The following is an 11792-nucleotide window of genomic DNA, read 5'->3' on the forward strand; positions in this document are numbered from 1 at the left end:
AATGAGAGAATAAGGAGATAGGTACCTGCAAAAGATACTCCGACACTCAAGTTAGTAAGTGTTTAAGAGGCATATAATAATTCTATGAATATAGAATGTTAGACGTGAAATATAACTTATCACGTGTGTGTCCTTATAATAATTCTATGAATATAGAATGTAAGACATGAAATAGAATTTATCATGTGTTTTGTTTATAATAAATCTATGCATATAGAATGTAAGATATGAAATATAACTTATCATGTATTGTCTGTTGAGATATAAAAATTGGTGCCTATTTGATGAATGATATTTATGTTATAACCATTTGGTCATTAAGATGGAAATGATGGTATTAAGTCAGTAATGAAGGTATCGGTTACAAGCAAAGAATGAATAATAGTTAACGCTGAATTATAATTTACAATGCAAAATAAAGACCAAATTATAAGGTAACGGATCAAGATTAAAAGAAGAAACTATGATTAAACCTAAGAAAAAAAAAATAATGCAAAAAAAACTATTAAAGATGCGGACGCATAGTGTATTCATGTAGCAGCTACTATTAGAACATTATTAGTGAAATTAGTTAGTGAAAAAGTAGTCATCATTTTATAATAACAAAAGGAGAGGTTTGCTCAGCTCCTGTTCTCCTCATATTCTTCTTCTTCTGGCAATTCTTCTGTCGATTCTGGTTTGTTCTTCTTTAGTAACAAAGAACACCAGTTTCTACAGGTATATTCACGCTTGCAAGCAAGACAAAATCCAAAAGCGCCAATGATTATTTGCTTAAGCTGTAAATCTTTTCATTATTATTATGGTCTTTGTTTTTATTTTTCTTCGATGAGACGGAAACGAACATAGACAGGGAAATACACATGACTTCCTCTGATCTGCTTTGTATGGCTAATTACATTGTTCAATTGGCAGTTTGGCACCATTAATCAAGACTGACCCTCTATTAAAAATTATGAAACATCAGCGAAGGCGCCTCCAAATTTTATTTGACAGCCCCATCAATGGCCGCCCCTGTTACTGACTAAACAATTTGTTTGAGTTATGGCAACTTATTCACATTCACGTGGCCTTGCTTTCCCGGTTTTTTGTTTTGTTATTATATGCATTGTTAGTTTTTACTATATATATTTAAGGTGCGGCAGGTAAGTAGCGATTCAGCATTCAAAGGAGGGTCATTGGGATTATTTATAGGCATTAAGGGTTTGTTTGGGTGAGTTTTTAAGAAAAGATCTTTTTTCGATTTATCTTTTTTTAAAAATTTTTATAGAGAAGTAAAAGTAATTTTATGTTTGGATATCTCATGTAAAAAGATCTTTTTATCAATCAATTATATTTGGGTATAACAATATAAAAGTACTTTTTTGTTTATTTATTACATGAAAAACATCCTTTTTTTAAGGAAAAAAGATCTTTTAAAAAAATATGTAAATTACAGCTTCTCAAAAATTTTTTTTTTTTATTTTACTAGTGTTTTTACTTTTACTACTAGAAATTTGCCAAACACGTTAAAAAATAAAAAAGATCTTTTCTCATTAAAAAAAATCTTTTTTTTAACAAAATAATAGCGCCAAAACATGCACTAAGCAATATATGAAAGTAATATTAAATATAATATTTTATCACACAATTTTTTTTCCACATATATTCTACTTAAAAAATAGGAAAAGTTTAGGAGCCAACAACTTTATCAAATTCTGGTCCTTAAACTTCATTGATAGCTATTTGATAGTTATAAATCCTAAAAATTGCTGCCTCCTAACATTCTTCTAAAAAATATATAATGAAAAATTACACTTTAGGATATATTACTTAAACAAATTGAGAGAATTAACAGGTCATGCCCAAATTGATTATTTGCTTTTAACAGCTTCCTTTTTCTTGAGCCCTGGGCACCTCTAAGCGGTTAACCACCATAAACACGGCTGAGCGTTTCTTATCATGTTTGCTTCATTTTGTTTTATTTTATTTTATTGGTGACTTGCTCCATTTTAATTTGTTTTACTCACAATACATAATATGACCATTTCAATCTAGTAGAGGGAACCTCTTCCTTGGGAAAAGTCAAATTATATTATAAATAAACTGTTTTTAACCGATCACTTAATCTTTATTCACTTTCTATACATAAAAAGTCTGACTAATTAAATTTGAGAAATTATAATTCTTGTTTTTATCTTTAAACAAAGCTATTTTATAAACATTAAAAAAAACACTAAACAATCAGGTTACGTGTCTTTATATATACAAAAAATCAAGCATTAATATATTTCATTATAATAGACCGACAATTTTTGAATGTACAAATAATACAACTTATCAGCCTTATATCTTTTCGACGATGTCAAAATTTTCCACGTAAGTTTTTATTCTTGGTTGCAAATCTCAACTATGTACAATATAGCAGATTAGTTAAATAATAAATTTATTCGTCTATTTAAAGTTTTAAACAATTATCAGAAATTCGTATCGCATAGTTAATTTATTAATTAATAATATATTTTTAAATAGAATTTTATAGCGAATTAATTCTGAGAGATATTAAAAAAAATTATTAATAAAATAAAAAAAAGGGGTTTCTCAGCTACCGTCCGAATCCCGTTAAAAAGGCGGGAAACAGGTAAAATAAATAGGAAACAACAGGTTTCCGAAACCAAACTTGGTCGGCACCCACCAACTTTATGCATACGCTCCATAGGGATTAGGGAGGGAGAAGATAGTTCACCTCCTTCTATAAATTACAACACCCACCACAAACTTTATTCACACTCGATGTTAGAGATGTGATAGATATAGTCATTAATGTTGTTTCTTTTTATTTGTTTAAATTTTTAAAATAAATAATTTTATGACATAATATTAAAATTTTATATCTGAAAAGTTTAAAATTCAATCTTTAATAAATTTTTAAAATAAAAAAATAACATAAATAAAATAAAAAAATATCTATATAAAAATTAAATAAATTTAAAAAAATTATTTTAAAAAATTTATTAAAAATATAACTATTAATATAATCTTTTTTTATTAATTTAAATTTTTGAGATAAATAGTTCCATCACAATTACGAACCTTACTTATTTACGCTTCATAGCTCGTACTTATAGCCATTCTGCCATATCCTCATCTCTATTTATGCCCTTATGCTAAAGTCTTCAACTCCTTACCAGTACCTTTTAAAATCTCAATACCCTCCTCAACCTTTGTAATATACGCGTTGTACTACCATTTGTGAGCACCAAAAATATTTAATTACCTACACTTAATGTGAGTTTTAATTCGTCATGTTATAACTCGATTTTTATTGTGTATTATAAGTTATAATTTAGCGTTAATTATCATTCATTTTTTACTTATAATTAACACCTTTATTACCGACTTAATGACCATCATTTTTATCTTAATAACCAAACGATCATAACATGAATATCATTCATCAATTTTATGCCTATAAAAGACACTTATTTCTATATTTTGAGATAGATAAACAAATAATACATAATAAGTTCTATTTTCATGTCTTACATTCTATATTTATAGAATTATTATAAACAAACAATACATGATAAGTTCTATTTTCATTTCTTATATTCTATATTCATAGAATTATTATAAACATATACATGGTAAGTTCTATTTTATATTTAATATTTTATAATCATAGAATTCTTATACCTCTTAAACACTTACTAACTTGAGCGTCGGTGTGTCTTTTGCAGGTACCCAACCCTTATTTTCTCTTTGCCGACATATAATTCATCTTGACGGAGAACTTACAAGTATTCACCGATAAACGAACTATACACCGACCAACTTCTACAAAAACAATTGGCGTCCACCGTGGAGCCGGTAAACTAATTTCCTGCTCCACCAAATAAATTCAAAGAATTTGAATTATATTCAAATACTTGAATCAATTTTCAAATAACATTTATATATTTTAGCAATTTATGTATTCTAATTTTTTTATTTTTATTTCTCAACCTCTATCAAAACTCAATTTCATAAGGCCAAATAATATTCATTGAGGATTTTACAAACAATTCATTTAGAATAATGAAATAACTATTGACATTAATCTTTAATTTATTATACTTTCTATCAATAATTCAAAACCTAAAAATATGCACCTCAAACTCCTAAAAATTTAAATAAATCAATGTATGTCACCTACAAAATTTCTTTAATTTCATGCTCTTTAATTACTTCCCATGTTTTATCTTTTTTATTCTTGACCAAAAGTGGAAAGAGTACAAAACTTGTTATATAGTCGCTTATAATTTTTGTTTTCAGCTCTTGGGATCATCTACTACACAATAGCCTCATCTCTTATATTTTTCTTATCTATTGTCATGAGAGTGTTGATAAAACCTCCCCCTATATATCATTGTCATTTTAAATCCAAAAGTACCATGATTCATTCTTTGCATTAGCTATTCTTATCCATGTGTCACACTTGTCGAACATGTTCTGCTGTCTATACTCCAAATCAATATCTGCAAATCTATTGAATTCTTTCAAAATTCATTCTTAAAATTTGATAAACTATAACATCAAATCAAAAGCATGAACATTATTTACTAGTTATTTCTTTAGCACTTTTTTAATATGTTGCGACTTTTTACATATTCATTTTCTCAATTTATCTTATTCATGTCAGACTTTCATATAAATTGTAAATATTCAATAACTAATTGCTTTGAGCGAGAAATTTATCAATAAGTAGTTGTGGGCCGAAAAAATTTCCAAGACAATTAACCATTATATCCTCGGATCATATGATATGTGAAATTGTGATTCACACTTTTCACAACTCCGCACAACTAACCAGCGTGTGTACTGGGTCGTCCAAGTAATACCTTATGTGAGTAAGGGTCGATCCCACGGAGATTGTCGGCTTGAAGCAAGCTATGGTCATCTTGTAAATCTTAGTCAGGCAGATTCAAATGGTTATGAGGTTTTGATAATTAAAAGAAAAATAAAACATAAAATAAGATAACGTTACTTATGTAATTCACTGGTGGAAATTTCAGATAAGCGTTTGGAGATGCTTTGTTGCTTCTGAACCTCTGCTTTCCTATTGCCATCTTCCAATCATGCATGCTCCCTTCCATGGCAAGCTGTATGATCCTCTCGGATGAAAAATACCAGGTACGATCTCTGCACGGCTAATCAACTGTCGAATTTCTCGTCTCGGATGAAAAATACCAGGTACAGATACCACACAGCTAATTATCTGTCGGTTCCCGCTAGCGTCGGAATAGGATCTCTCTATCCTTTTGCACACTGTCACTGCGCCTAACATTCGCAGGTTTGAAGCTCGTCACAGTCATCCCTTCTCAAATCCTACTCGGAATACCACAGACAAGGTTTAGACTTTTCGGATCTCAGGAATGCTGCCAATTGGTTCTAGCCTATACCACGAAGGTTCTAATCACGGATTTGGATGCTTTGTTATCAGGAGAGACGATGCAAATCGTGAATTAGAGACCAAGAGAATATACTCTGGCTGTCGTCCAATGACTACGTTGAATATCATGTAGACAGCTTGTGGTTGTCAGGCACGCGGATCTTGGCTAAGCGAGTAACGAAGATAGTGGGTGATTGTCACGGGTCACCCCTTCATTCTGACTTAACTGAATTAAGTACAAGAGTATATCTTGGAGAAGAAGTAGGCGTGAATTGAAAGAAAAACAATAGTACTTGCATTAATTCATGAAGAACAGCAGAGCTCCACACCTTAATCTATGGGGTGTAGAAACTCCACCGTAGAAAATATATAAGTGAAAAGAGGTCTAGGCATGGCCGTGAGGCCAGGCTCCAAACGTGAACAATGGCATAAGCTAGATGGTAAAGTATGCGAATACAATAGTAAAAAGTGCTATTTATACTAAACTAGTAACTTAGGTTTACAGAAAATGAGTAACTAAGTGCAGATAGTGCAGAAATCCACTTCCGAGGCCCACTTAGTATGTGCTTGGGCTGAGCATTGAAGCTTTCACGTGCATAGGCCATTCTTGGAGTTAAACGCCAGCTTGGGTGCTAGTTTGGATGTTTTATTCCAGTTCTGGTGCCAGTTCTGCCGTTTTACGCCACAAAAAGGTCTTTGGTGGGCGTTTGGACGCCAATTTGGGCCATCAAATCTCGAGCAAAGTATGGACTATTATATATTGATGGAAAGCCCAAGATGTTTACTTTCCAACGCAATTGAGAGCATGCCAATTGGGCTTCTGTAGCTCCAAAAAATCCACTTCGAGTGCAGGAGGGTCAGAATCCAACAGCATCTACAGTCCTTTTTCAGCCTCTGAATCATATTTTTACTTAAGTCCCTCAATTTCAGCCAGAAAATACCTGAAATCACAGAAAAATACACAAACTCATAGTAAAGTCTAGAATTGTGATTTTTGCATAAAAGCTAATAAAAATATAATAAAAAGTAACTAAAACATATTAAAAACTATGTAAAAACAATTCCAAAAAGGATATAAATTATCCGCTCATCATCATACAATCGATTCCGTCAACGGATATCTATTTCTGAACTTTTCAGTTCACATACAATCAAATGCTAAATTGTTCTTAAGTGGAAAAGTATCCCCAAACAATTAACTTGATTGAATGACTCTTATCACTCAATTATTTTTTGAATAAGTACCGACATAATAACCCGACTAAACTAGGGGGCTCACCATATCATTATTCACTTATCTTTTAAGCGAGTTGTAACTCATTTTATTTTCTAAGCATAGCCTAGATCATATGGTCGGCCAACAAAGCTTGGGGGCTGTGATCTATCACCTTATAACTCGGTCTTTATTTTGCATTATGAGTTATAACTTGGCGTTAACTATCATTAATTATTTTCTTGTAACCGACACCTTCATTACCGACTTAATGACCATCATGTCTATCTTAATGACCAAACGATCATAACATAAATATCATTCATCAATTTTATGCCTATATAAGGCACCAATTTCTATATCTCGAGACAGACACACAGACAATACATGATAAGTTCTATTTTCATGTCTTACATTCTATATTCATAAAATTATTATAAACAGACAACACATGATAAGTTATATTTTCATGTCTTACATTCTATATTCATAGAATTATTATAAACACACACATGATGAGTTCTATTTCATGTTTAACAATCTATAATCATAGAATTCTTATACCTCTTAAATACTTACTCACTTGAGCGTCGAAATATCTTTTACAAGTACCTACCCCCCTTGTTCTCTCTTTGTCGACGTATAACTCATCTCTTGATGGAGAGCTTACAAGTATTCACTGATGGACGAGCTATACACGGGCCAACCTCTACAAGAACAAGTTTAAATAATGCTAAATAATTAGTTTTTTTCAGTTAATATTAATCAATTTTTTTAAATTATTCTATTTATCTAAAATTTTAAATTTTAAAATTATAAATTCACAATTCTATACTTTAAATGATAAATTATAAATTAAATCTTAGTATTTATTAAATAAAATTAGTTCTTTATATTTTTTCTTTTAGTTTATACTAAGTTATACGATATATTATATTGAGTAATATTAGATAACTAATTTTTTTCAGTCAATACAGTTAATTTTTTAAAATTATTTTATTCTTAAATTTTAGACTCTAATAAATCATCAATTATAAACTTCAATTTTAAAATTGACAAACTAAAAGTTAATTTTCCATAGTATATTTTATGGTATATCAGTGGACTTTTATAGATTAAATAGTATTTCAACAATATCTTCTTGATATTAATTGTTGTTTTAATGTATATATAGTATCATCGCGCGGCACCATCCCATTTTCCTCTATGCATTGATTCAAAAGCCTTTAACTCTTTACCTATACCTTATAAAATCCCAATACCAACCACAAAGTTTAGGAGTATATACACCCTAAAAGATACATACTATATAATCATTCTAACACAACATAATCCCCCATCACAATATAAGCCATGGACTGGTTCTCCTGGCTATCCAGGACAAGTCTTGAGCCATCTCTCGTCTACGAATACGGCCTAGCATTTGCGCGAAACGAGCTTCAGTTGGAAGATGCAACCCACTTCAACCATGAGCTCCTCCAGAGCATGGGGATTTTGGTCGCCAAACATCGGCTCGAAATTCTCAAGCTCGCAAAGAAGGAGGATGGTAGTAGTGGCGCTGCCACGGCACTTACCAAGACTCTCTCCGGCGCAATCAAGAGATGCCTAAAGAGGTGCCTGAGTAAATTACAGGTGTTCAATGAACAAGAAGCAGAGGAGACAAAGGAAATGGTAACACCGGAGCCAAACTGGTACCATGGGAGGTGCAGAGGGTCAATGATGAGGAAGCATATTGACGGAGAGAAGGGTATGCTATCATCATGAATGACAAATACTTCATTTTACTGTTTTTTTGTTTTTTCGACAGAAATACTTCATTTTACTTAAATAACAGACAAGTTAACTGTTTGATATTTTTTAATTAGTTATTTTGTATATTTGTGTTAATATTACTTTATTTTCTATTATTTTTTAATTAAAAACGTTAGTCTTCTAACATTTTCTTTTAAACAACAGACTCATACACCTAATTGGTCTTTTAACGATTTAGCCTTGGATAAATTACTTTATAACAATATTTTTATTTTTTTTGACAAATTAGTACTAATTTGGGACTATTAAAAAAATTAGTTTTTATTAAAGAAAAAATTTAATTTTGATGTAATACGTAAAAGGTTTTATATCATTAATATATTAAAATTAAACACATAAAATAAAAAGTAAATTAATCTATCTGCTTTTAAAAGTGTATACAAATTTAATATTTATACCATGTTAATATTTAAAAAAGAGCACTCGTTTCTTAAATTTCAAAAATATTTTGAAAGGTCAATGGTTAATTTGTTAAATTATTTTCTAAGGGACTAATGTCTCTAAAATAAACCATTGCTAGTTTAAACCACTTAAATATGTAACTAATTTCGTGAAAAAAAAAAACATTACCGTGTACATGTAGTATCATAATATATCATATTTAATTCATGTGCACACTTTAAAAGAGTAAATGCTTATAAAAAGAAGAAAGGTTACTAAAGAGTATACTAAAAAGTAACACGGATGATATGTTTTTTAAAATCAAATACTATATGTTAGCTTGAACTTATTTAAAATTTGTAACTGATTGTTTCATAAAAGATATAGTTATATTATACTACATTATATTCAATTCTTTGTATTTGTATTTGTATTTGTGCAATATAGGTATGCAACGAAGCAGGACCATAGCACTGTCAGGGCCATTGGATGGAAGAACAATGCATAACAAAATGGTAACTGGGAAGGTGTTGAAGTTGTCTGGTCCTCTTGATGGGAAGATGAATGAGAGAATGATGTATGCAAATAGGAGTCCAATAATGGCTCATAGGCCTTTGGTTGAAGGGAGGTTCTTGGGCACACTAAAGAGTCCTAGACTTTCTAGTACTGGTCCTATTGATGGAAAAGCTATGGTTGATAATAGGAGTCCAAGGCTAAGTAGGCCTCTTGATGAAAGGGTTGATAGCCCAATGGGTTATAGTCCGTACAATAAGGCTAAAGGCGACTCTGATTGTGATGATGATTATGGACTGTGGCCTACAATGTTTGAGGATCTGAAACCCACTTGAGTATTTTTTTTATTCCGAGTAAATGCTTAAATTAGGTTTTTGGATTTTATGAATAAGACTCTAAACTTCCAAGAAATCAAATTGATCTTTCCAAATTAACTCACGTGCACATGTTAGTCCCTCTCTCATTCTGTATCTTGGCATCGTTTGACCATACTATGTGAACTATTGAGTTTTATGCAAGATGAAATTTTAGAAGACTAAATTCTTACTTAAGATCTGAGTGACTAATTTTGAGCATTTACTCTTTCTGTTTTGCTTCTTCTTGAGTGCAACTTGATGGTGAATAACAGTAATGTCTTCCTTTTCTTATATATATACACAATAATATAGTCTGGATTGGAAAAAAAATTCTCTCTTGTGGAAGAAAATAACCAGTAACATTATTTATATTTTTTCTAAAAAAAAAAAACAAACAAGAAATCTTTTAATAGTGTATGTGGTAGCTTGTTAAGAATGAATTACGTAGATTTTGTTAATTGATAACGAGTCCATAAACTAATTTATGATAGGACTGTGTAAAAAAAAATCTAAATTTTGGATTTTAAATCCAATCCAAACCAAACTATTTGAAAAAAAATTAATTTTAAATAAAAAAAAGTCCAACTAAATTGTATTTATTTTATAATTTGATTTTTAATCCAAAACATTTAATCAATCTCAGATCCGGATCAAGATCCAGATCTAAATTAAGATCCAAAATTAAAATAAAAATCCTAATTTTAAATTTGAGACTCTAGTTCACAGGCAGCCTCGCTCTCTTCCTTCTTGGTCTTCCCTTTTCTCTTTCTTTAACATGTTGTCTTTGCCGCCGGCGTTTATTCTCTCCGCTGCAACTAGCACCGGGGCAAGTAGCTGAACACTTGAACAACCTCCATCGGTCCTGTCTGCTCCATCATGATCGTGTCCCTCATCGTCGACGGTGCTTCCCTGATGCGGATTTTTATAAAACTCACAATTCGGCAATTGCACCAAATCGTATCAAGTGATACCACGGGAGTGAGTTATCATTCTCACGAGGATTAACGGACTGAGCACACGAGAATTAATCGATTTTTCTAACTAGACAATTGCAAATTAGGGTTTCAGTAAAATCAAATTAGCAAAAACAGAAGATTAAATGAAAACAATTCATAAACTGTTGAGAAAATAGTATGGATGGGATACTAAGCTTATATTCGTCATTAATCATGGTTGTTCAGTTCAATTTTTCTAACATTTCTTGTAACCGAATTATTTCATCAACTTTCAACATAATAAAACTCAAATTCAAGTATAAATTCACAGTCCAGCCATCACACAACATTAATACATTTATTTATCACAAAAAATACCAAACTGTATCTTTGTATGACAACCACCAAACTGAAATACTAAGGAAGCTTTCTGAAATACAATCTAAGCTTAGGATTGTATAATTTTTCCTTTTCATAAAATATTTAGGAAAAGACAACGGAATAGTGCGAAGATAATATGAGATGTTGGAAGAAAGAAATTAAAAGGATAGTTATAAAGAGAAAAGAGACACAATAAGAACTTGTTGAATGTCTGTCTGCTGCCAAAGGTGCAGCAGAGATATAGTGGTAAGCGCACCCAGAGTAGCTTCTAGAGGTAAAATCTTATATACTTCAGCTGGGAGAACAATGCCTGTAAGTACTTACAGAGGTTATGTTTGGCATATTTCAGCTAGAGGAGCAGCGCTTGTAAGACAGAGGTTCTTACAGAGGATATGCCACTAGAAGCCATACCCGAACAAATGGTTGCTGGGTTGCGTCGGGAACGGGTAAAAACCGACAGATGAGCTCATTACCTATACTAGGAATAGACATGTATCATACTTGTTTGCGCATATTTCTTTGTTATATGTTTCTATGATTTGTGTGTATGTGCTTCTTGATTTATTGTTTCTATATGCCTTTGGTTGTTAAAGTTTGTATGTATCCTGTGGTTGTTGTTGTTGGATAAGTATAACATAAAATGAACCTAACTTACTATCCCGACCCTACCAAGGACTCTCCAGTTCTTACCCCTTCCTTTATTCCTTCCGATGGAGACAGGGATTCTATTCTATGAGCTTCTACATCCTTATATATACGAGGATCCGGTATTCCATAGTTTCTATATAGTATTT

General features: G+C 31.2%; 1 protein-coding gene across 1 annotated transcript; it reads left to right on the plus strand.

Annotated features, from left to right (window-relative positions):
- The first annotated feature begins 7844 nt into the window (after positions 1–7844).
- LOC114927341 (uncharacterized) lies at positions 7845–9760 on the plus strand. The gene is made up of 2 exons (XM_029296951.2): positions 7845–8367; positions 9261–9760. The coding sequence occupies exons 1-2, from the start codon at positions 7974–7976 to the stop codon at positions 9659–9661; spliced, it is 795 nt and encodes a 264-aa protein (XP_029152784.1). The 5' UTR covers positions 7845–7973; the 3' UTR covers positions 9662–9760.
- Positions 9761–11792: the final 2032 nt, after the last annotated feature.

This window comes from Arachis hypogaea, unplaced genomic scaffold (assembly GCF_003086295.3).
Source record: "Arachis hypogaea cultivar Tifrunner unplaced genomic scaffold, arahy.Tifrunner.gnm2.J5K5 arahy.Tifrunner.gnm2.scaffold_222, whole genome shotgun sequence".
NCBI lineage: Eukaryota > Viridiplantae > Streptophyta > Magnoliopsida > Fabales > Fabaceae > Arachis > Arachis hypogaea.

What these genes read in the sequence shown, in the direction of transcription:
- LOC114927341 (XM_029296951.2), top strand. Translation starts at nt 7,974, where the DNA reads ATGGACTGGTTCTCCTGGCTATCCAGGACAAGTCTTGAGCCATCTCTC. An exon ending in GCATATTGACGGAGAGAAGG is followed by an intron (nt 8,368 to 9,260) that starts GTATGCTATCAT and finishes TGTGCAATATAG; the next exon opens with GTATGCAACGAAGCAGGACC.